The sequence below is a fragment of the Spinacia oleracea genome, chromosome 5 (assembly GCF_020520425.1).
Source record: "Spinacia oleracea cultivar Varoflay chromosome 5, BTI_SOV_V1, whole genome shotgun sequence".
NCBI lineage: Eukaryota > Viridiplantae > Streptophyta > Magnoliopsida > Caryophyllales > Amaranthaceae > Spinacia > Spinacia oleracea.
In genome coordinates, this window is record NC_079491.1 from 6,730,801 (window position 1) to 6,757,200 (window position 26,400).

Here is a 26,400-nt window from a genome sequence, read left to right on the forward strand (position 1 = left end):
ATAACTTAAAATAATAATAAAAATAGAATAAGGAAGTATTTCCTATATAATTTTTCTAGAAAATACGTTTTTTAAAGTAATTAAAATTTTTAAAAATAATTTTATTCATGTAAAAATAAGGTGAAAAGAACATTATCTCTGATCTTATTTAGGATGATTTTTTTTCCACGAAACTTATCTTATTCGAACTATTTGCTCTTAATTTATCTGAAGTCATTTGAACTTATTTTGTTTGGCGTGAAATATGTGAAAATAAAAGGGGACTGAAAGGTGTTGTCGAACAAAGCCTTACATATTAGCCATGAACTTATCTTATCTGAATATATACTAACTTATTAGCCTACTCTATTAATTTTAGAAAATGAAAAATCAACGGGTGTCTAGTTGTTGCAATTGCTTAAGTGGGAGCAACTATCGGCATTGGAATTGTTTTAAGTTCCTCGGTTACTTCCGTGGAAAATTAACTTGAGAATAACATCGGGAATAAAATCTTCTCAAACTTATTAGATCTAAAATAAGTGAAAATAAAGGAAAAACCCGTAAAACCTTCCTTCATCATTCGTCATTCTATCATGTTGGTTTCATCTTATTTGGGAGTGTGTTTTAAGGTTTGCTACTACAACAAGGTGAAAGTTTCTTGCTACAGCGGGCCTACGGGTTCATTTTCAAGCTGGGTCCATAATCTAGGCCCAATTTATTTCACATGTGGCAAAAAACGTGTAGTCTAGAATTATTTGGAAGATTTCATTTGGAAAATAATTGAATTTAAATAATTTAAGGTATAGAAGATTGGTAATGGATAATGGACCAATGGGTAACACAAGCATATTAAATAATAATGTATTTGTAGGGTATTTGAGTTGGACCCGTCGGCCTGGTGGACCGGTATGATTTGAAATCATTTTATTTTAGATTCGAATTTTTTCATTTTCTTTTCCAGAGAAAACTATAAATGTTCTCCTATTATTATTGTTTTGCGTGACTATTCTATTATTTAGATTTTTAGAGAGATATTAACTATCAATTGTCCGTTGCTTCAGTGGTGATTGGGCAGAACTTAGTAGGGAGGACTCGTATTCGATCCCCCGCAACAACAATTGGGAGGAGACGAGTAGCTCTTGAGTAATTCAAACAAATGGTTTCAACAATCAACAAAATTTCATCTTCCTAGCCAAATTTTTTTACAAACCATTTGTAGAAGTTGCATTAGGGGGCAACTTTAATTTTTCTATACCCTAAAAATTGCAACTATTGCAATGTTCTCTTAGCTTGCTCTATATTGTTCAAGCCTTACACATGAGCACGTTCATGTGTAGATATAATAAACATTAATGTGACAACTTGAATTTGCACTTGACTTCAGTCTTTATTCCATAAAACCATAGAAACTAGAAATCCTGCATAAATATGGGAGATGTATTGCTCAATTAGTTAAAATATAGAAATGAAAACGTAATAAAATATGAACCCAAAAATCACTACATTATGTAATCCATACTTCGTACTCCATATTTTGTACGAATTAGAGGTGGTCAAAATTCGGGTCGGGGCAGGCTTTAACGCCAAAAAGCATGCCCAAACCCATAAATTTGGTGCGGGCATTACGTGCCTGAACGTGCTTTTTCGGATCGGGCTTGGACTTTGGTCTAAAAATGCACATTTTGTGCTATCCAAATCCATATTTTTCGGGTCGGGACGGGTCGGGCCAGAAGACCAGCTATAGATAATCAAGTCTAGTACGAATTAATTTTGAGTAGATATAGTGATAAATAACTTTGAAAGTAACTCACCTATTAATATTATGGCGTAGGTTGACGAGGTCCTTAAAACGACGGCTTCAGCTATCATTGATTCAACTGCAACAAAAACAAAAAAAAAAATATTTGAAAATTGTCACAAATCCATCAAAACAAAGTTTCAAATGTATTTTTGACTTGCAAAACTGAAATTGTTTTGCTCACCTGAAGTTGAGTCACAATTTGATGTAGAGTTATGAGTCTCACAAAAGCACACTTCTGTAATTTCACTACCATGATCACCAGTATACCCACACGTGCCACGAGTAGCCTCACACGTTTTACAAAATGCATCATGTCCTTGGAGTGAGTACTTCACACGTATGCCATAAGACCACTCGTGTGGCCCATCAATTCTTAGAGGTGCCAAGCTATAAGCACTACTATACCCTTGGCAGTCCAACTTGGTAAGATTTACACCTTGACCCGCCCCAAGATCGTCATAAGCCACCGTGCAACATTCTGGTGGGCCTGACCCATATACAAGGCCCACATTTGTTGGCCCAATAAACCCCCAAGCCGGACACCTATAGTAGTCTTCACAACCCAAACCCGAAACATTCCTACAAGCTAAGTGCTTGGATGGTATTCCTTGAAAGAGTGAGGATTTAACCGAGCACCCGATCAACAAAAAGGCGTTATCGGGTACCGGAGTCAAGAACGGGGCCCGCCATGGCTCGACCACAAACCCGTTACCGCGGGACCCAAGCACTATCGAGTTGCATGTCGACAAGTGGGGGTCATGCAACGTAAGGGCTTGGAAGGTATAATCAATGTCTAAAACCCGGTATGACCCGGAAGCTACATGGAGCATGAGGACACCGTTGATGCAATATAGTAGATCCCGGTAACCCGGGTGTCCACACCCGTATTTGAGACCAAACGGGTAGTCGATAGATACGTTGCCACAATACGATCTACACGTGTTACTATGGTTATAACTTGAACATAGAGGGACTAACAATGAAGGGACTAATAGTGCAAAGAGTGTGATAGACAATATATGAGGCATGGTTATTTGGTTGGGAAATGTTGGATTTTGGAGATAGAAAAATGAAGATGATATTGAGTGTAAGGCAATAGAATTAAGTTAAGGTGATAGATATATACTTTGCTTGAGTAGTAGTTAAGGATTAAGGTAATGACTTTATTCCATTTGTCAAGGAATCTTAATTTGGTCTTTAATAAAGGCTATAAACAAATTGTTAGTAGTGTTACTAAGGGAGCTTTTTCTTTAGCTTCTTGACTGTCCAATTTTCTCTCTGTCTTTTGACACTTTTGAACAAAATGCAAAAGAGCGAAAAGTAGAGTATGATGCAATATTATAGTCCATCCATTTTGTTTCGCCCTTCCTATGTTGAATCTTGGCGAAAGATCAAACCTAGGAAGAACAAAAAGAAACAGAGGCAATATCATAATCTTGTAGGTTAATGTTGCTCGTAGGCTAACAAGGTTAGGTATTGTTTGGTTGCCATGAAAAACAATGGGAAATATTACTTCTTAGAAAGTGAAATATTGTACTGTTACTTGGTTTACAAAAACAGGGTAAGTGACACTCCCTAAAAAGTTTCAGTTCCCACGAAATGAAGGAAGTAAGTGAAACTTTCCATGTTCAACCAAATAACATTTTCTATTTCCTAGGAAATGTCAATAAATGAGAAAATCTTCTTTCCATGAGCGTTTACTTCCTATGGTCAACCAAACGATACCTTAGATGGCCTTCAGGTTTTGTTGATGAATAAAACAAAACATGTTTTGTTGTTGTTGTTGCAGAATTTGTACGGTCAAATATTCGTGTTTTAATCTTCTGGCTTAAACATTTCAGAGCATCACCATCTACAGGATTCAAAAGGATTCAAGAAGAGAAAAGTCTTTAAAGAAATGGTAAATGAGTTTTATTCAAAATTCAAGTGTACAAACTTTTGCCTTGTTTTTTGTAAATGGATCGTTGTTTTATACAATAGGATACAACATCATTAACATTCAAACCATGGTCCATTCCGTGTGCCTAGCCCTTAATGTGTTGAGCCGATAATGCTGCTGAACACAAACTTTTGGAAGTGATTCAAACATACATATAAAGCCGAGTATATATAATTACAACTCCTCTAATCATATTACAAATAATGACATGCTTGATTTACAAATCAAATTTCAAAATGTGATCTCACAAGGTGCATGGAAAGTTCTTCCACGACAAATAGCTTCAAGATTTTCCCCCATATAAGAGCATAGTGGAGAAACTTCAACACCTGAGTTTATGCAAGAGGCAGAACATTAACAAGTTTACGAAAACCTATACTTATGACGGTCTTATGTATAAGACCAACTTCTTACCAAATAGTTATGTTCAACTATTACTACTCCGCAATCAAACAGTTATACTTTCTAATCAAATAGTTATACTTTCTAATCAAATAGTTATCTTTTTTTAACATTGACATTAGCATTTTTTTTTATGACGGGGAACCTCCCACTTGCGTGGAAGCAAACCCCGGCCTACGTGAAGACCCCGCAACCCCTGCAGGTGCCATTCGTGGGAATCGAACACGGATCCCTCCTGCAGGGGCCTGGAGCTCTAGATCAGGCGGGTAACATCAGCGGTTTTACGCATATGGTGTTATCATAGGAGACCTACTCTGTTAACAAGAGCTGATTATGAAAAATGATACATTGGTAATAATGCAAGAGGATAATATGATGTTGCAAAGTGTAAATTTCCGGAAATTTCCCTCTAACATTAACTTGAGTAATTGTTTGATTTTGTAAAGGGATTGGAGGAAGTGTATTTACCAGTAGAATATATAGGTACAGAATGGGTTAGGAAGCCACCAGCAGCAATCACCCACCGAGCATGAAGCCGGAGAACAAGCAGTCTGGCACTATCAGGTGTGTCAAAATTTGCCCCATTTGCGTTTTTAACTGGGGCAAATTCTTCTTCTCGTAAAACCTGAGATTAATGAATGGATATCATATTCGCATTCATAGCAGAAATAAGGAAGCAGGTGAATAAGGGTCACGTACCTCAAAGAGTGCAGTAGCAGGAGAGTATGTGAAAGCATCAAATATGAACTGTTCCAGTTTCAGTCCCATAGTATATCCATTAGCTGATGGTATTTTCTTCTCTGCCAAATGATAGCTGCAGTCGAATTAAGGATAACGATTCAACCAGCAACCTCAACCTCAACTGGGTTAGGAATTAGGATAATGGGAACAGCTAACCATGACTCAAACCGTGATTCATAAGATAAAGTACAAAAGAATACAAGTTTGTTTTCCTATTATTTGGGATTTATTAGTCAGTATCTTAGTTTCTGATATATTCTTCAAATAAAAGGTGCAGGACAGTAGGCTTAGGTGCTTAATTAGGTTTAGGACTAGGACTTATTTTTGGACAACTATTATGTAATGTAGAGTTAGTACTTCTTGATAGCAGTACTGAATGTGTGAGGGCTCTGTATACGGGCTGCTAAAGTTGTTGTAGTTCGAAGCTTTGTGATTAATTATAATTTCAAACTATCATTATCGGTTTCCTAGTGAGCCAAAAGATATGTCCAAATTTTGGTGTTTTGTGGCGCTTGTTTAGCATATTTTAGTGAAAGCAACTCCAGTAAAACAAGTTCAAGTTGTCTAATTGAGAACAATTTCTACTCATAACCCCTTTGTGTTTCTTTATTAATTTAACATGAATTCACCCCAGATTCATTCAAGGCTGCATTTTTTTCCTCCAGAAAATCAACTAGTCACAATGTTTGATCAAAGGGGGGGGGGGGGGGGTCTAATTTAGTTCAAGCCAACAAAATAGATAGGGGAGTCCATATATTTGGTATTTGATAATTAAAAATTAGACAAGAAGATTCAATATTCCTATCAGAAAAGCACACAAATTAATCAATTTCCTAGCCAGAAAATGAAACGAATCTGAAGTTCAGAAGAAAGAAAGCACACCACAGATCGAGTTACTTACATGCTATCATTCTCTAGTCCATTGGCCACAGAATTCAAAAAATCCAAGGTGAACATATGCAAGCAAACCTGAAAGTCATTTGAAAATAACCTGTCAGAACATCAGCTGATTACAAATTTACCAGGTAAGGTTTAACACTGAAAGCATAATCTGAAGAGGACAAGATTGATTATGAAGATTTGGGGTCCAAAATTGCATCATAAATAGCACCATGAAATACTCTGGTTAATGGCCAATAATTACATCCAAATTGTCATGCCTCCTTGTAGAACAATTTGGAAAATTACAGCCACTCATAAGCGATGGCAGTAATTTTATTTTTTTTGTTCTGCAAGCACTAGGACTAGGAGAGCCCCCTCAGCAAGTCCTGTAATGTCTAGACAGGAGATAGAGATAAGAAAAGGAGGTCACCATGCCAACCTAAGCAGAAATGGCGTCCATCAACCAAGCAGCCCTTAGAGCCAAGGGTGACTTGTCCTTTACCAACTTTGCTATATTGGCAGGATGACTTCATGAGTATTGTTTCCAAGGATTTTTCCAAGAAAATGGCAAAAGATTTACTTTCATACGAGATATATATAAAGGATTTCAAGCTATTAAATGCATCAATTGGATTCATAGCTTCATATTTTGTTGCGATGATCATATCTCATGAAGCACATAATGCTAGAGCACTATGCTAAAAGAAACAGGCATGAGGAAGAAGCTAATTATACATTACTCCAGCAAAAGCGTAGACGTCCAGCTTCCTGATTAATTGCACTAGCCAGTGAAGGATCTAGCTCACTGTATTCAACCACATCAAGTGGGCCACCCTTTCCTCGTTGTACAAAGACACCAACTTTCTCTTGTGGATAGGCCTGTTAATCAGATAAACAGCAAATAAATTTGAAGACATATGTATTGACCGTTAACATTTAAATATCTTATGATACATGGAAAGCAAGATGACATCAGTCATTACTTTCCCATGTAACAGTTGAATTTTGAATGGTGAATGCTGATGTCGCAAGCAATATGGTCCTCTTAACTGAAGATGCAGGGGACATCAAGTTGAATAATGGATCATGCCAACTCTCGAGTAAAGATGTCAATAAATTTTAAATTTTTCAATAATTCAATATCAGGAGCATTTAATAATTTTCCCAGGCTATATGTTTGCTTACTTCCTGAACCAGCATGATCAACACTAGAGAGATTTTTCAAACATTAACAGGATATTTGAGTCATAGCAGGATAAAAGGACGTTCTGCTGTCCGCATTGAGGCACATATTTATTTACGAGAAATAAATTTTCTAATTTCCATCTTTAAATGTCTGCTCCTGAAGATAGGACTCCTTTTGTGAATCAAGAAATCTAAGAAATATTTGTCTGAATCTGGAGGCTGCTACTAAACTAAAAAAATCTGGTCCTGCAATTTTAAGTTGTTGCTAACTTTTGTTTTTGAAGTAATTTGAGGTTGTGGCTTTTGTCTCTCCTGATTCAGTTCTGCCGCAAGCTCATGTACATGAAGCATTGAAGAAGACAGCTAAAAGTTATATACTTCGCATTTCATTGAAAAAAAAAAACAACTTCAAATTACCTTCTTTACAACTTTTGCAGCAGCTGCAACACCTTTATCAATGAAATAACCCAAGAAAGTGGGATCAGCAACCCTAACCTATTACCAATACAAAGAAATAACTTACAAGGTTACTAACACAAATGAAGAGGAAAGGAGAAGAGCAGAGGGCAGAAAGGAGAACTTACAAGGGCATTGTCCACACCATAGCAATCAATATATTTGATTCCCCGTGTAGCCATATCTTCTAAAAGTCTTGAGGACTTCAGGGCTGGCCATAGGACAAAACTAGTCAATTCAACTTGTAGGCTTTAGTTTAGGATATAAGCAATCCACTTATCCAGTACATCATAATAACTGTGGAGATGCAGAGAGTGACACACCTATATAAACTCCTCCATTCCCATCAGGAGCCTTAGCCACCTGAGTTTAGACACTTGAGACAATTAAAACAAAATAATTCACAATCAACAAATCAAAATGTCAACCTTGCACAGGAAGCAAGAGCATAGAAGTTCACGCTTCAGCAAAAAAAAAATTGAAAAAGAACTCTCAAGAGAGGTCCAGCATAAATGCAGTTAGAACCTTGACCATCTTCTTTTTCAGTTTCTAACATCAGTGTGATTGATGATATCTGAAAAACTTATTGACTTGACATAATGGAGCTTTTACTTCAACCAAAATCATGTAGATACTCATAGATTTCCATGTAAAAACCATAGTAACATGTGATGTGGGTGTTTCCTTGGAGGTATATTTCTCTCCTACTGTTGGTGATCGATGAGTAATCGAATCATATGTCTTGGTGTATAAAGTTAAAGGGAAAGGATCCTATTTGGGTCAATTGCCCCATTTAGACACCCTGGGTAGTGGGTACATGGAATAAGGTGATATTGAAGGCAAACCCGATAGAGAAAGACAAAGCTTGCTGAAGAAGGCCTGTAAGCTGAACTGGAGTTGAGAGGAACACTTCAGATCCGTACACGGTACACATTCTATCTGTGTACTGGCGTAGACATGTTGGTCTTCATGCAGGCTGTAGGGTGAGACAATCTTGTCATGGCTGGAAAGTCCAAACTGCATAGTTACGCTGTTGCCTATGAGACTTACAGATTTCAGTAGCAGTAAGAAGCTCAGCAACTCTGCAGTGTGTTTTAATTTGGGTCAACCAAATATAGCTGGAGCTAACTTCCGCCCTTATATACAACCTCATCTTCATTTCTATTCTATAACCTAGCCAATCAGAACTGTTCCTCTAGGCTTCTATACATACAGCTTAAGTTCATTTTAAAGGCATACAAATCCAAATCCTCAATATACATATATCTTCATCTGCTGATTGGGTCAACCAACGTGTGTATGGTAGGCTCCTCAGTCCTCACTGTTGGTAGACTAACCTGAAATGAATTCAGTTTTCCCCAGCTTGCATTCCCTTAATTCATAATAAGTCTACTGAGCTTTTTCTCGATTTTTCTTTTACTCTGATCTATTTGGGGAAAATTTTGTACCTTGACAGACTGATTCTTGGACAGAAAATGTTCAGGAACGCACTAACAGCGCAAAGAAAGAGGATCGGTACCCAAAATGTTCAGGATTGCCGGCGAGGGAAGAAACAAAATTTAAAAAGTTCTAGGGTCAATTGACAGACCATGTAACTCTGTATCTAGATTTGATGAAGAGGTTATTTGGAACTTTTCCTACCAGATGAGCCTTCTGTTTCCTGTCATCAGGACTTCAGGAGCCATATACATGCATGAACAGCTTATGTATTTTTTAATTTTTTTTTGAGGGAAACAGCCTATGTTAGTGACTTAAAACTGTCAGTTTACAAGAAACCGCTGTCAAATTTGAGGGCACGTCCATTCTGCTTTGTGCTTAAATATTTTTAATATGGAGTAAGATTTTTTTTAATTAAAGAGCTGAAAGAAAGAGTAAAGAGAAGATAAGTTATCCTCTAATCAGAAACCAAAACTATATATTAACTCGATTGCTTTGTGCTAGATTATTCAACTTAATTCTTATTGTGATTCACTTGGTACTATTTTCGTGATCAAAGTCCATAACTCCATATTCCTAAATGTAACCCTCTTTACTTTGTCACTTAGAGACTAAAGTCACATCCCATTTTCTTACCCACAAAAATTTAAACAAAAACAATAAATTAATCAGCATCTATATGGTGAGGTTCTTTTGGATCAACATCATCACTGATGCTAAACATACACAACATGACAGGTATCAAACTTAACTGAGGCATCAAGATGAAAACTGAACGCACCTTATATGGAGTCTCCATGATGAATCTACCATCTGTTGAAATACATGGTATTGTGCCCTGCTGGAAGAAGGTCACCTACATTGATGATATATACCTCATATTAGCGAAACTAAAAATCAAATAAGCAATTATACAATAAGATTGGTCTAACAGAAGCAAGATGATAAAGATAAACCATACTTGATCAGCTTCGAGGCCAAAATATTTATGACTTTCAAAGAATTTGCGTGTGGCTTCGTCTGTGAAGGGGCTAGTCATTATGTACCAATGGATAGGTATGACACCTGCAGAGCCTGAACATTGCAGATTGAAAGACAATCAGGATACTTTGAACCATACGCACTTATGTAATCACAAAGTATCTTACCTTCACTCATAAATTGAGCTGCTAATTTTTGAATACACATGATTCGCTCAGCCTGAAGTTGGAAAAGTGACTTTCCAGAAGGAAGTCCAATATCTGAAACAAATTAAGATGTAACCCACACTACATCAGAAAATTGACCAAAATAAGGACCACGGTTTATGAATAAAAAAACCATTGCAGAAACTAATACTCTAGAGGTTTATAAGATGTTTCCTCAACCAGTGACTGAAACAAAAAGCCAATGAAGGTAGTCTGAGTCCTCAGTTTCAACTAACTTCAAAAGAGAAAAGAAGAAAGGAACTCTGTCTGTCCTGAGTCCTGGAATGCATTATCTTTCAAGATCACACTCAGTAGGGTAGATTATACTGTACCGATTTTTTTGCTGAGATTTCACATGATAGACATATCTGCAGTAGCCACTGCAGACAGTAAAACAGCATTTACTTTTTCCCGTATCAACATACATCATTATTTGCATGTAAAATGGTGTGACATTGGTTCATATTAGTTTTAGTTAAAAAATCAGACTGTCCACGAATAATGAAATGAGCAAACAAAAATCCAGGTGCAGGATTCAATTAAGAGGAAAGTTTTGGCCTAGAGTAAGAGTTCAATGCAACAAGTAGATGCCAAATGGCACTGTCACTTACTAAAGCAACCCTTAGGATCTGAGCTTCCAAGCCGAGTTCCCTGCATTAACATTATAGGGAATTATTAAGGTATGTCGGATAATTTGTTATTAACTGATCTCAAGCAGTGTAAAACTAGCACTGTGCAAGCTGAAAGATGCAATACACAGATTATAAACAAAAATAAGAGGGGGGGGGGGGGGGGGTTATACTTGGAAAGATGGCTTTGGCAAATTCCATTTCAGGTTGACAAATTTCATTCTTCACACAAAAGTCAATAGCAGTTTCACCATTGCATGAGGTGTGGTAAAAACTAATCTCCTCGTCAAGTTCAAAATACATCCCATCAGGCAACATCTGGTGTGCAAAGGATATGCAAACCAAAAGTAGGAAATACAGTCATCTTTTCCATAAGACAGATTCAGTCACACACTCACACTTCAATAGCAAACTGTATAATCAATTCTCGACAAATTGGAAGTAGTCACCACAAGATCAAAACCAGATACAGTCACTAAACACTACATACTCATCATCATGGCTGATTATGGATCTTCTTGTTCGGCATGGGTGCAACTCTGACTTGAGGTATATGAGGGGTGGTGGTATTGGTATTTGGTTCTTGTTTGGACTTTGGATATTTCTAGCTCATTTTGGGCTTATTTCTAACTCTATCTCATTGCTTAGTTAGCTTATGTCATGATGCTGCATCATTGATGAGTTGATTTGTCTTGGTGTGTGAGAGATTTGGTGGCAATTTATCTTTAGGGATATGAGGAGGGAAGATGGTAGTATTGATTTGTGTTCTGAACGTATTGCATAGTCACGAGTTAGAATCCTGGGGATTTCTAACTGAGTGAAGGTCATTAGAAAAATCTAAGTTATTACGGAGTACTTATTTCACCATCCAGGATCCCGTATACTTGGAACTATTTGTTGTTACTTCATGAGTTCTGTAACATTTCTGCTAGTAATAAGCAGGAAAGGGGATATGAAAACTGAGCTACTTATCTGCAAATATACATCATCCACAAATCCGTAAACTTGGAATTATCAGTCGTCTCTTTTACTCATAACATTCCTGCTTTCCATAAGAAGGAAAGGGGATAGGGGAACTGAACTCATCTTCTTTTAGAAAAGAAAACACTTGAGCTCAGTATAAAGTTTTATGACTCGAGTTTCCAACGGTCAAGTTTCTTGATTCCAGTTACAGACTGATTTTTCTTTTCTTTTCTTTAGCAAGGTGTTTCCCCAAAGAAAACAAACACATACTCCCTCCATCAACGTGTATATGAATTTATATTGAATCGACCTCCACAGTCATAGACTCTTCTAGTAAAGCTTTTTCTGAACTTTGACAAATATTCAGCATCCACAACTAATTTTATGGCTAATAACAGAAAATACCACCAGCACAAATGCACAATAGGACCCAGCAAATTTAATAAAGTTGGGTAGAGGTCCTTCAATAATCATATCCTCAGCATCTGAAATAATATATATTTTAAAGTTGCAAGAGGCGCACCCCTTTGGGAAATATGATACCAATTACAAATTAAAAATGCCTTTTTAATATGCAACATTAATCAAAGCTTGCTTTCAAAGTAAATCAGATTAACATACTAATTTTATAAGCTGATTATCATGATTGCACCTCAAAAAGGCAACTTACAAGTTACAACCGACACAAAGGAGGAACAACAATGTCTAATTTAAGCATGATTACACTTTAAAAGTAATCCTATAATATATGACTGGTGATCCGATTTCTCTTGCAATGATAAAGTGACAATATTTGGCAACACCAAACAACTAATTAGAAAGTAATCCTACAACCAATTCTTGGTGATCTGATTACTATTGCTAACTGACAATATTTAATTTCTCCAAATAACTTAATACATGATCTTGTATGACGAAAATATCTGGCCCAAAAAATGTATCATATTTTACCGTAAGTTATAATAAGTCCGTCACATCTAGGTCGCATAAACAACGATCACCAAAATCGATAACGAAAATATACCTGGCCACCGGACAAAAGGAGGACAGCCAACTTGCCGCCATGGATGGCCTTCAATCCCATCTTCCACCACCTTTCTCTCTCCTCAATTGTTCTCTTCTCCACCGTCGACACGATATTCTCCGCCACCGGTTCAATCGCAGCCACTGGCAATCCTTTCTACCCAAAATTTTGCAGCAGTTCAAAACTCATTTCAAAAAAAAAAATCCCAAACTAATTGATACTATTTCATTAGTATATCAATCTTAAATTCTTAACTACTAACCTACCTTGAGACCGCAATGAGCACCGGATGATCCGATCGATCCTAGGAAGATCCAAACTCTGAACAATTTCATTTAAAATTAAATTAATTCAAAATATTAAAAATCGCGCGCAATAAGATCACACTCCGTAAACAATAACAAATTAACAATGCCGAGCCGTAATCCCGAAATGATGAGGTAATTCATCGTATCAATTAATAAAAGTTCGACAAAAGAGAACAGGAAAGAGAGACCTCGATGTCTTTGATAAGGAGGTGACGTTCATGAGTTGAAAGCTCGTTCCAAAATGCGAAAGTGTCTTCTTGGCCATAATCCTTGAGCCGTTCAAGCAGAGCTTGAGGAGGTGCTGGTGGTGCCGCGGCGGCGATGAGGTTGTTTTCCGTCGTCATTGGTGGTGGTGGTGGTTCGCTCATCTCTTGATTTCTCTGAATGAGTGTCGGTGTGTGGGTGTGGTGGTAGTAACGGAGGAAAGAGTAAATAGAGACGAAAGGAATCAAGTGCGTTTATTTGTCGTGTCAATGTAACAGAAATGTAGGTGACTCGTGGGTGAGTGAGTTAGATTGTCGCGCTTTGAAAACGAAGTTCAAAAATCAAAGATGTTTTTTTTTAAAGGGAAAAGTTAGTCTGAGAATATTATTGTAAATCAAGTTCCGTTAAATAGAGATACTTTGGGGAAAAGAGTTCATTACTATCCGAGTATCCCACTTTGTCGTGAAAGAGGATACGGGAGCTTCATCCATAATGCTCGAATATTTGTTGTTCAACCAAACGGATTTCGCCTCTGTACATCTAAATAGCACATGAATGATCGACTCGGGCTCAAGCCTGCCAGGCCCGGTCCTGAATTTTTATGGGCCCGGGGTGAAAAATAAGATTAGGGCCCTCGTAGATGTTACATTTCCTTTATTTTAAAGCTCAAATACATTTATAGTTTTAAATAGAGTGTAAAACCAAAATATTTATAAGAATAGAAATAAAATTATCCAAAATTGTTTCCCCATAGCATAAAATACACTAAAATATCAAGAATTAATTATCTTAGTGATTTAAAGAGACTAAGAAAACCACCTAATTAGAAGAAAAAAATGCTTATCAACAAAAAAAAAAGGTTATAATTCAATCAAGAACAATACATCATACTACTAATGAACTGTTAAGAACAGAGATTAAAAAAATGAACAAAATATTTTCACCATAAAAAAAAGAAACAAAAAATTAATGAATACTTTAAAACAACAACGAAAAACAAGTCAGCAAAATAAAATAAAAAGATAAAGATAAATGAAGACTTCAAAACAAAAACAAGTCAGCAAAATTTAAAAAAAAAACTAAAATATTACGTGGGCCATGAATCAAACACGGGCACACTATGCTTAGTAACCCTGCTTAAACCAACTTCGATATTTTTAACATGTTATTTTAGGTTTAAATGTAATAACACAAATTTGTTTCTTATATTCGCCCGCATCGCGTGCATATAAGACTAGTTGCATCTAAATGCAACTCATTTTTAAAATTATTTTAATTGAAAATCAACCTTTTTAATTAATAATTATTAATTAGGTCCACTTAGAAATAAATTGAATGCTCAAGAAAATTTATTGAAAATTTTGCGTTGCACGAGAGCTAACTAGTTGTAAATATTGTACGGTAAGAAGGGTAAGGTAGTAAATTTTCATGTCTAAAAATAGAATAAAACAAAGTCTAAGAACATTATGAAATAGATTAAAATAAAAAGTGTAAAAATCATTTTGAAAAGAAGGCAGTAATTTTTTTAAGCTTTTACGGAGTAATAATTAGCAATTCTTAGTACGTTAGCAATCCTCTCAACTCACTAGTTCATAGAAAGACGGCCAAGTGCATGAATGAAAATGCCCACAAGTTGTGGTAATTTGGTCCCAAGCACATGGAGCCCTAGAACTTGACAACCATTCAAGTCCTTGAGTTTTTAAAATACCCCAGCACTTGATAGTCAAGTGCGAGGTTTACTTTCAGTGAAATGTTTCAAAGGGAAGTTTAACTGTAATTTTTCAAAGGGACATATCACTGAAAATCAAATTAACCTAATAAGAAGGTCCAAGTGCTTGAGGTAAATAGTAAAATAAAAATTTGCAATCAATTGCTTGGGTGAATAGGAAAACCAAGCACTTGTGAAATATTTCTTTAAAATAAAATTAGGTGTTATCAAGTGCTTGCGTTTTTCTAAAACTCAAGCACTTGACTCGAAACACTTGAAATTTTTTCTAATATTCAAGCTCTAGTGACCCTCACTGACCCGGCCCGCCCAATAGCCAGGCATAGTTACTTGTTTGTAGCTTGTAACAATTGTAAGAAAGATTTCGTAGGTAAACCATAAACAAAGTTGCACGGCCACAGAGGGCTATACTAAAGAAAATTAGAACTTGCTTGTCATAGTGCAAATGCATCTCTATTATATAAGTGAAGATGTGAGGTTATTTTAGTAGATCCACTTTTGGTGTACCCCATTGGATTACTAAAATATCTTCCACACTTATAGAATAGAGAATATAATGACAACCTATCCAATAGGAAAAGCCCAAAGAACCATTTTAATCAATCTAGCCCATTAAATAAATTCTTACCATTTTAATCAATCTGTTTATATGCGTTCAGCTCTATCTAACTTATATGTTTCTTATATTCGCACGCATCACATTTGTATTATATTTTTACATGTTATTCAGGTTTAAATGTAATAACACAAATCTGTTTCTTATATTCGCACGCATCGCGTGCATATAAGACTAGTATAATTAAAGCAAAGTGGTGGACTATGAGAGGTGAGCAAACCCCCAATACTCTCTTCTCAGCTATGCCATGTCATATGCCACGTCAACCCATTCAAAAGGCAACCATTTAATCACACACCAATCAAGCAAGAAAATAAGGATAAAAAATTAAATAGTTACAGTCTAACTTAATTAAGGTCAAAGTTTCCGAAATAAGCCTAAAATTATCAACAATAGGGAAAAAAAATAATATAATTTCCAAAATAAACCTAAAACAAATATCTTTTTTTTGAGGGAACCTAAAACAAAAATCTGACAGAATATAAAAAGTAAAAAAAAAACAAATATGTAGGAAATGATATACACATGTAGGTAATTAATCTACAATACTACATATTTCTTAGAGAGAAAAAATAAATTTCGAAAATTTATTTTAGAAATGTGAATTGGGCAAAATCAAACCGCATACCTAAGTTTGACTAACACGTCTAAGGTATACCCGCACATCTTCCCACATTTTCCCCTTATATATACATATCATGTTAGGAGAAAATGCAAGTGAGACCAACACTAGGCATAAAAGTACCTTTGGGTGCACGGTACACGTTTTTCCCTTATACTCCCCCCGTACCAAAATTATATTCCTATGTTTCAAATCGAGCGTTCCAAAATTATTGTTATGTTTCTAATTTTGGCTATTAAGATCTCCACTTTATCATGTACTATATTAATTAAAAATGCATTGAAAACCCCACTCATGTACTATATTCCACTTTCCTATGTACTATATTCTCTTTCCCATGTACTTTATTCCACTTTTCAATGCAACTCAATCATTATTTTATTTCACTTTTCTATGTACTATATTCCATTTTTCTTAAAACCCGTATTTTTAGTCAAAAGATATTATGAATATGAGACGGAGGGAGTACATATTTTTTAGAGTGAAAAGTCAAAATTTTAAAATTTATTTTAGAAATGTGTATTAAACAAAATCAAACCGCATACCTAATTGGCTAAATTTGACTAACACAAAAATTCAATAGTTGATATGCTCAAACTCTACGTTGTAGAGTTACTCCCTCCGTCCCTTAATACTCGCACCGCTTTCCTTTTCGGGTCGTCCCTTAATACTTGCACCGCTTCTATAAAAGGAAAATTTTATCAATATTATATTATTTCTCACACTTACCTACTACCCCACCTACACCCCTTATTCTTTACAAAAAAATATCTAAAAATTCACATCCTCCACTCACAACTCCCCACCTCTTACACATTTCCACTAACAATATTAAAAAAATACAGTACCCCACTATCAACTAACACCGTTAAATTAATAAGTCAATTCAAATGTCTTAAAACTCCGCACCGGTCAAATCAGTGCGAGTATTAAGGGACGGAGGGAGTATTTTAGAACTCTAGAGGATCCAAAACCATACGAAGTATATTATATGCTAATGCAAATTAGGCACAATTGCTGTTTTCCCTCCGCGGTCAACAAAAGAAACTTCAATTTTATCACATACCAAAAATCAAACCAACAGTTTAACCAAATTCTGCCGTCACTCCCTCTAATTCCAATTTTGTCGATCACTCGATTGCATATCCAGGTTATCTTTCTGTCTCAATATTTCAGGTAATACCACAAAACCCACCTTCTGAATTCAATTATTTTGCTTAACTATTCGTGATTTAGACTGCATGAGTAGAAACAAGAAGCCACCAATCACCAATTTTGTTTAAAATTAGGGCATAGTTTGAATTTCTGGAATTCTGTATATGCTGGGTCTCTGTTAATTTTTGGTGAATTGAACTTGAAGATTTAATGGAGAGGGGGCTTACAAGTGAGGAAGTCACCTCTCCAGATCAATTGGATGGTGGGTTTCAGATATCTGATGGTGGGGAAATCGGGGATGGGTTATCTCCAGTTTCTTCACAGTACTCTTCATGTGAGGAATCTGAGTTTGATCGGTATTGTAGCGCGAATTCTGCTATGGGGACCCCTAGTGTGTGTAGTTCAATGGGGTTTTATCATGATACTTTGGATTCTGATTTTGGTTCATTCAAGAGTTTGGAGGGTTTTAGTTTAGGTGGTGAGAGGGTTCCTAGAAAGCTTGAGGGGAGCACATATTCATTATTATCTAGGGAACCCGGGTTAGGGAATCGTGTTTGCGAGCTGCAAAATGAGGAGGAAGAATTGAGTCCTGTGTTGAGTAGGGTTGATGGGAAGATGGAAGTTTTTGATAAAGGAAAGATGGAAGTTTTGGATAAAGGAGGGAGTTCTTCGTCTAGTTGTGGAGTGTTAGGGAACAAAACCGGGCTTAAAGGGGCTAAGGCGGCGTTTGATGGGGATGTTGGAAAGAAGGAAAATTTGGCTGTACTTTTGAAAAATGTGGAGGATGTGTTATTGCAAGGAGTTGTTGCTGCTAGAAGTGCAGCTGAGAACTTGTTGGATAGTAATCATGCGGATGAAATGGAGGACGATAGATGCAGAGAACAGGATGAGACTTCTTCGAGGTATGATCATTCGGAGGGTGAGGATTCTATGTTTAACTATGGTTCAGATGATGAATCTCAGCGTAATGCTGCATATTATGTGAGAAATGTAGGGGATTACCGTGATGAAGATGCAGGATGTGAGAATTCGGTGCTTATGAACCCGTCTGTGGCTTTTGGATCTAATGACTGGGAAGACTTTGAGTTAGATGGAATGGAAAATAAAATGCAGCTTCCTGATAATTTTTGGTTGCGGCATCAATCAGCTGAAAATGAAACCACTTCTCTAGATTTGACTTTGACGAGGTCAACTTCTAAGGAAAATTTTCATTGCCATGAGGAAGAAAGGAATGCAAGGGATGATCTCCTAGAAGTTGATAAATCATCAGAGTGTTCTCTTAGTTGTTCGACTGTCAATACTCATTCCTCGAAGGTTATGGAAGCAGGGGCAACGGAGGGCTGCGGGGACATTTCAAGAAGATTCAAACAGATCAACAGTAACGATGAATTGGATGAGTATCTTGAGAATTGTTCTGGATACGATGTATTCCAAAAGCCATGTACTTCAGCGTATGCTGTGGCAGAGATTGGATCCATGGCAGACGAGAAAGAGAGGAAGAACCTCGATATAATTATTGACGGAGCAAGTGGCCATGATGACCACCCAGTTCCACAACAATGCTTGGTTCCTCTGCGTGATATTGGGGGTGAAACGTCTTTTCCTTTAGTTGATGTTCACAAAGATCATAGGTTGGAATCGTTGGATGTCCTTCAAGGTGCCCAGAAGGAATCTAAATCAGCTTCAACATGGCTTAAGACTGAAGAGGGGAGGACTCAGGGTGACTTAAATCTAAGTGGAGGTCAGATCACAGGTAGCAAGGTATGTCAACTTTGGATGAGATACAACTGCTTTTAATTTTAACTTTGCTTTGGCTTGTTATTGTTGTTTATTCGGTGAATACTAAGTAACCCAGTCGTTCTGATTGCATTGTTGTGTTATATATTGGAAAACTGTGCAGAAATTTAAAGGAAGAAGATGAAAATTTGCCTTAAAAGCTGGAAATAAAAGGTAGTAAAAGCTTTTGAGAGGCTTGTTCTCTCTCGAAGTGTAAACAAAATCAAAGAAAACTCTCAATAACATTGTTCATGCCTTTTGTCTCACTGATCCCCACTTTTTATAGCATGTCTAAGTCTTAAGTTCTTAACTGACTTTATATAGTATTTCTAAGTGGTGACTGACTTCCTTCTTCTTCTTCAAGCTGATTCTAACTACTAATCATGCATTGCCTACACTACCCACCCCTTAGGTTTGTTCATTACATATGTGGTTTGATTGAATTACTCTTTCTGGTTTGATTGAATTAGCTCTTTGCTAACATCTTATAGTGCAGACCTTTCATGAGCGAAGGTATAGACTTCACCAAGTAGAATGGTTTTAAGGAAATTCTTACAATGACTATTCTTCACACTTCAGGATCCTCACCATATTGGAAGCCCTTGCATAAGCTTCCGCAAAAGTAGTGGAGGTGCCTCCTTCTAATCACTTTTGAATCCTAAATGCTAATCCATCTCAAACTTTTGACCCTTAGCTCTCTCATTTGATCCAACATTAGGGCAAAGCTTGGCTAAGTCATTGAATTTGTCATCATATTCTTGCAAACCTCCTTGGACCTATAATTCGAGAGCATTAGGAGGCAAAAGTTTAACGAGTTTAGCAGGCTTAACCAGCAACAAGGAAAATATTATCAAAATCTCGGACCCAATTCTCAACAATCACGAGATCTCCTTTCCCTACAAATAGGGGAGGTTTCAATGCAGTAGTTTTCTTAGCCATGGCAGCTTGCGGGTGATACCAACAATGTTGTTAGCTAGGTGGTTTAGGAGGACTAACCCATATTTTTGAGCTAATTGTTAAAGTGCTCTCAATCTTGCAGCAACTTGTACGGGTGTTTCATCCATTCGTTCGTTTCTTCCACGTGACTTCATATAAACGTTATAGCTTTGCATGCGCGTGTTGCACAAACAATAAATGTTACCACCATAACACATCTAGAACGCAATTATAGCGTCACAACTATACTGCACATTTTCATATGTTTATAAAGAACAAAGAACTATTCAATATTGTTTATAAACGGATGAAGATGTGCAGTATAGTTGTAACGCTATAATTGCGTTCTAGATGTGTTATGGTGGTAACAATATTGTGTGCACGACGCACATGCAAAGCTATAACGTTTATACGAGGTCAAGTAGAAGAAATGGATGAAACACCCGAACAAGTTGCTACAAGATTGAGAGCACTTTAACAATTAGCTCAAAACTTTGGGTTAGTCCTCCTAGACTAGCTAGCTAACAACATTGTTGGTGATGACCCGCAAGAAGATCCCATGATAGTTAAGAATTGGTTCTGAGATTTTGATAAGATTTCCACTGTTGCTGGTATACCCGAGCCTCAAAAGGTGACCAAGCTACCTTTTACTTGCGTGAGAATGCTGACACTTGGTGGGAAAATGAAGGACCTATAATTCGAGAGCATTAGGATTTAGGAGGCAAAAGTTTAACGAATTTAATAGGCTTAACCAGGGAGGTTTGTAAGAATATGCTGACAAATTTAATGACTTAGCCAAGCTTTGCCCTAATGTTTTACCAGATGAGAGAGCTAAGGCTCAAAAGTTTGAGCTAAGGCTCTTGTGTGATAGCAAGTTTTTCTGTTTCCTAACCAAAAGCTTCGCTTAAGCGATTACATACCCGAACAAGTTGCCTTCCCTGTTCACTGCTTGCTAGTTAAGGATTTGTTGGTCTTAGGGGTGATCTGATTTTCATTTTATTTTGTATTCATCTAAAGATCGGTGTGCTTTATGGAATAATCTGAGCTTAAGCAACAATTATCTTTTATTCTTTTATCTAACACACAGAACGTGTTTGCCCTACTTCTTTTGGACCTCTGAATTTTAAGACTTCAAATGATATTGTTTTGTAGGGAAAAGAGATGAATGCATTTTATGATGATTTTGTACATGAAATGGAAGAGATTTTGTTAGAATCATGTGAATCCCCTGTGAGGAGATTTAAGGAAAGGAATACTGGGCTCCAATCTGACCACTCGTCGCCTTTAGGAGACGGTGAACACATTGCTTGTACTTCTGGTTTCGATGATAGCAACCCCTTGTTTAATCATCCACTTAGGATTGATGGGATTGAAGTAGTGGGTGCAAAGCAGATAAAGGGAGATATCTCACTTAGTGAACGACTGGTTGGGGTGAAGGAATACACGGTATACATAATACGGGTTTGGATTGGCAAGGATCAGTGGGAGGTTGAGCGCCGATATCGTGATTTTTATGCACTTTATATTCAGTTCAAAACATCTTTTTCTTCTCAAGAATGGGCTCTTCCGCCCGTTTGGTCTTCAGTAGACAAAGAATCCAGAAAATTCTTTGGTAACACTTCTCCAAATGTCATTGCAGAGAGAAGTACTCTTATCCAAGAATGTTTATGTTCCATTCTCCAATCCAGGTATTGTTCCAGTCCTCCAAATGCTCTGATTTGGTTTCTCTCTCCGCCAGAAGCTCTTCTGAGTTCTTTTCAGTCAGATGCTGTGATGCGACAATCTAATGGGGGTGCACGTACTGAAAGAGTTCCTAGTTTAGGGAAGACAATATCACTGATAGTTGATATCAGATCCCACCAGTCTGTAAAGGAGCTTCTGGATATACAACATTATACATGTGCTGGGTGCCGTATACATTTTGACAATGGTAAGACTCGTATGCTAGAAATTGCACAGACCTTTGGTTGGGGTAAACCACGATTTTGTGAATATACTGGGCAGCTATTCTGTTCTTCATGTCATACAAACGAAACTGCAGTTCTGCCTGCCAGAGTTCTACATAACTGGGATTTTACTCCATATCCGGTTTCTCAAATGGCCAAGTCATTCCTGGATTCAATTATTGACAAGGTTAGTTGAGACTTGTAATACATTTCAACATCAATATCACTCAACATCATCAGTATTACCCTAAACTTATGAAGTGGCTCCCGCTTTTGTCAAGGTGGTCGGGTGGTAGGGTGGATAATACATCCTTTTTGTCATCAGAGTAATGTTCAGAAGAGCTCCACCCAAAAGAAAACATTAAAAAAATTTAAAAAAAAACTAGGTGGGAGCCTTATTAAAGACATCGGGTAATAGTATTCCCTACACCAATTTGTGGTTTCTGTTGTTTCATTCTTTCCTTCTCTCTGTTCTCCTTTACTTTTCCTTTTTTGGTTCTTGTCGTGTTTTCCTCCCATTGAAAGGCATGTCAAGTTAGATATCTTCCATGAGTTTTGATCTTCAAAATTATGGACTGAGAATAGTTCTGTAATTCACTGCAGAAGTCTTCGGATTATAATGCGTTTTCTTCTAGCAATATCAAGTTTATACTAGTAGTGCTTTCATTTTAAAAACATTTTACACTTGACCAAAGACTCCCTTGTTGAAATTCTACTTTTCTGTTTATATGGCCGATGTATCCTATTCTATAGCAGTTTCTATATATTGCTTCCATTAACTCTCTCCTCCTTCCACCCTTTGCTATTACTCAACTTGTATCTGCTTGTTAAAAATATTGAAATTTCTCTGCTAACTTCCTTGCTATAGGTTGACATAGAACTTGAAATAAAGCTCAGGCACGTGTTTGCATTTGTTGTCATATTGCTTGGGGTCTGCTGCCAGCTTGCAATTATATGCAACTTGTGTATTACCATATTGTGATTTGGGCTTGATATTTTTCTTCTTCATTTGGCAGCCTATGCTCTGTGTAAGCGCAGCAAATCCTTTCCTTTATTCTCGTGTTCCTGCACTGCTCCATGTTGTGGGTACTAGGAGGAAAATTGGCGCTATGCTTCCGTACATCCGCTGCTCTTTTCATAGGTCTATCTATAGAAGACTTGGATATCGGAAATATCTTCTTGAAAGTAATGACTTTTTTGCATTAAGGGATCTTGTTGATCTTTCCAAAGGAGCATTTGCAGGTATTTCCACCTTCTCTCCCCCGAGTCCCCCCCCCCCCCTCTCCCGTCAAAACAACCCAAAAAAAAGGCTACATGTGAAATTGCAAAATGTTCAAAGTTATATGTTGCTTTTTAAGTTGTTTAACTTGCATTTTTCATTTGGCGTGGCCATGGACACTCCAAGCAAAACCCCCTTCTTCTGCATCCTTCTATAAATTCTTTGTTTAGCTCTCCCCCTTCCTGAATTCTCTACATCTGATAATCTGATTGTACGAATAAGATGGATTAATGGTATCAACTGTGAGGCTTGGTATACTAAATTTGTTGCGTATATAAATCAAGATTAGATTTGCAGGAAAGTTTAGCATCTTGGTTATGGAAAATTGTACTTCGTATTAGACATCTTGAAGTGTCTATTTTTGTTCGACACTCTGAATGGTAACATCAGCCTTGCTTAGGTAACATGTATTATTCCCTTTGGAATGTAATCCTGGGAAAGTGGGAGACTGATAATTTTTATGTTTTCTCTTAGTTTGACTTGACACCATCACACTTGCCTGGTTAATTAACAGGAATTAGAGATTCTGGTTTCAGGTCATGCATTTAATTTTGGAGTTAAAATATGAATGAAAGCTCCCAAGACTCCCCATCTCACATGAGTTTAGTTGTATAACACTTTGTTTGGATAAGAGGAAATGAGGAGAAAGGGAGGGAAGGGAAAGGGAGGGGTACAAGTTCCCTTGTTTGGATGAGATGGGGGGAGGAAGGGGAGGGAGGAGGAGGGATTCAGTTTCCCTAAATAAACACCATCCCCCAAAAATTGGAGAGATTTGGATGGGAAATGGAGGTCCACCTTCCCCCTCCCCTTCCTCCTCTTTCCCTCCCCTTCCTTTCCCTTCTATCTTGCTATCCAAACAAAGTGTAAGTGTCTAGCGTATTTACTGTTTCATCCCTGCTTTTTTGGTTCATGCTCTTTTGATTTGTAAAAGTTATCATTTTACTTTACATTTGAGGGTTAGATAAATCTTACCTTCATGTGAAGTTCTGATTAAGGTTTTGCATCTCTTTCCGATAAACATGTGATACACAATCTTAATGACTTTGCCATATTATTGAACGTAGATCTAAACTTCTGAAATGAGCTAGCTATGTCATGTAGTTACGACCTACAGGATATGGTTTATGATTTATCTGATATAAGCTTTGGATTGAACTTAATTCATCTTTAGATCTAGCTAAGCTGCTTCATGTTCCAATTCATCCACTGTTGATAGGGATTTCGTTGAGCAACACATTCTGGAAGATTACAAAGTACCAAACCTATGGTATTTCCAACATATGGACCATAGCTGTGATTTTTAGATTTTAGATGACACCTATCAGAGATTACGGAAAAGTTGACATGGTGGATGATTGCCTGTTTTTATTTTTTTTTAAATTTCTCTCTTTGGTTAGTTTAAATGTGTGAAGGATAGATAGTCTTACAATTGCTGATTAGATTTTTTTTAAAAAGAGTTGATATTTGACTTTGCACTTATGTAGCACTTCCGGCGATTCTAGAAGCTGTATTGAAGAAAATCCAGGAGCACATCACAGAGTTATGCCTTGAGTGCTGCGACCTTGGTGTTTCTTGTGGTGCTCGACAGGCTTGTGATAACCTATCCTCTCTTATTTTTCCTTTTCAGGTATAAATATTTGTCACACTTTGATTATTCCAAGCAATTTCCCAACAATAACTTAGCTCCAACACCTGAATTCTCACTCTACCAAGAAAAAAAGGGGAAACTAAAAGAGGAACATGACAGCTGATTTTCCTTTGCTCTTTTAACTTTATATACTCCAATCTGAATATTGCTTTTCGACTGAATTTCTGCCTTACATCAGTACATGGCTTAGTAACACTTATTTAAGGCTTGATGAAAGAAAACTGGGATCTAGCAGTATTATCTACTTGAACAAAGAATTTAATGGAGCTGTCAGCAGATTTCTGTCTTTGACGTGTCTAATTACATCAGGAAACTGAAATGACTGCCATTTTATTCCTGTTGTAGCGTATTATTTTTGAGATACACTGGATTATTCTCTTGCGTGGACCTGGTCCACAAAATTATTAGTGTAGACCCAAAACCAATGATTTTCTCCAGCATCCTTTTTACGTACATTGGGACCTTTATTTTTCATATAGTGACTGTAAAAAAATTAAACACCAAATTTCTTAGATATACAAACCATTTTTTTAATCATAGTAGCCCTATGTTTTTAAGTGAATTGTGACTTAAAATCACATTATTAAAGCACAACATGTATCAAACATCGATTTGAAATTGATTTTCATAATAATCCTAATAAACATGCCAAAATAAATTAGTAACAAATTGTTGATATTTTTTAGACATGGTCCACAATAAATTTAGTATGGACCTCATCCATTTAAGAATTGGTGTGTTCTTTTTGCTGCTAGTAAATCTATAAATTGTATTGTAGGAGGAGGAGATTCAGAGGTGCAAGTCTTGTAAATCAGTTTTTCATAAGCATTGCTTCAACAAACTCCTGGAGTGCCCATGTGGAGCAGTCCTCAAAGAGCCTGTAAAAACCGCAAGTGCTGCTGGATTTTTGTCTTTGTCGGTGAAGAAATCCGACCCAAAGTCACCTTCGGGGTTCCTTTCACGTCTGTTCCCAGTTTCAAGACACGAGAAGAGACATAAGGATAATAATGATAACGTGATCTTGATGGGATCTTTGCCGAGCACCTCACTCTGATCCCTTGTAACCGTAACATATCAGCAACTGTGTATAATTGTATTGTAATTCACTGATTTTGTAGATGACATTCAAAAAGTTTTGGCCATTCTTTTGTATAGAAATTGTGGTTGTAATAAGTAGGGAACTAGAAAATGAAGAGAACTGTTTAAATTATATCGGTACTCAACACCGTGAATTTCGTTCCTTAGTGTGATTTTAGAAGTAGGGTTATGTTGTAACTTGTAAGTACAGATGATTTCTTCTTATTTTGGTTGTGCAGAATAGTGAAGATTAGAGATTGGATCCTCTGTATATTTTGAAGCTTATGGGTGAATCCCTTGTAGCTTTGAATTCGTGATAAATAGAGAGTAGTTTAGGCTCTATTTGGTTTGTGTGTAACGTTTTCTTGGAATAAGATTTTTTTTCATTTTTCAATCATTTTATGTTATTTGGTTTGACAATAGATGCTCAAAGGTGGAAGAGCCTTTTCTATTTGAAAGAAAGGGACACTGTTTTCTGAAAT

The 26,400-nt window shown here is 36.8% G+C and overlaps 3 protein-coding genes across 4 annotated transcripts; 1 reads left to right on the forward strand and 2 right to left on the reverse strand.

Annotated features, from left to right (window-relative positions):
- Nucleotides 1-1,106: 1,106 nt before the first annotated feature.
- Nucleotides 1,107-2,871, reverse strand: LOC110797031 (uncharacterized). The gene is made up of 3 exons (XM_056828445.1): nucleotides 1,962-2,871; nucleotides 1,791-1,856; nucleotides 1,107-1,397 (listed from the first exon to the last, which is right to left on the reverse strand). Exons 1-3 carry the CDS (start codon nucleotides 2,806-2,808, stop codon nucleotides 1,360-1,362), a joined length of 951 nt encoding a protein of 316 aa, XP_056684423.1. The 5' UTR covers nucleotides 2,809-2,871; the 3' UTR covers nucleotides 1,107-1,359.
- Nucleotides 2,872-3,668: 797 nt separating this feature from the next.
- On the reverse strand, nucleotides 3,669-13,443 carry LOC110797037 (UDP-N-acetylglucosamine diphosphorylase 1). Of its 2 annotated transcripts, none has more exons than XM_022002124.2 (15): nucleotides 13,122-13,443; nucleotides 12,892-12,946; nucleotides 12,626-12,777; nucleotides 10,621-10,660; nucleotides 9,971-10,063; nucleotides 9,784-9,896; nucleotides 9,604-9,678; nucleotides 7,709-7,748; nucleotides 7,514-7,596; nucleotides 7,347-7,424; nucleotides 6,480-6,623; nucleotides 5,764-5,831; nucleotides 4,821-4,935; nucleotides 4,590-4,746; nucleotides 3,669-4,048 (listed from the first exon to the last, which is right to left on the reverse strand). In XM_022002124.2, the coding sequence occupies exons 1-15, from the start codon at nucleotides 13,299-13,301 to the stop codon at nucleotides 3,951-3,953; spliced, it is 1,491 nt and encodes a 496-aa protein (XP_021857816.1). In that variant the 5' UTR covers nucleotides 13,302-13,443; the 3' UTR covers nucleotides 3,669-3,950. The 2 variants fall into 2 exon arrangements, with proteins under 2 accessions (XP_021857816.1, XP_021857817.1); XM_022002125.2 differs by having other exon boundaries at nucleotides 12,626-12,781; nucleotides 13,122-13,429.
- A 3,676-nt stretch (nucleotides 13,444-17,119) lies between these two features.
- Nucleotides 17,120-26,191, forward strand: LOC110797036 (uncharacterized). The gene is made up of 5 exons (XM_022002123.2): nucleotides 17,120-19,017; nucleotides 21,121-22,101; nucleotides 22,931-23,156; nucleotides 24,678-24,820; nucleotides 25,620-26,191. Exons 1-5 carry the CDS (start codon nucleotides 17,467-17,469, stop codon nucleotides 25,893-25,895), a joined length of 3,177 nt encoding a protein of 1,058 aa, XP_021857815.2. The 5' UTR covers nucleotides 17,120-17,466; the 3' UTR covers nucleotides 25,896-26,191.
- The last annotated feature ends 209 nt before the right edge of the window (nucleotides 26,192-26,400 follow it).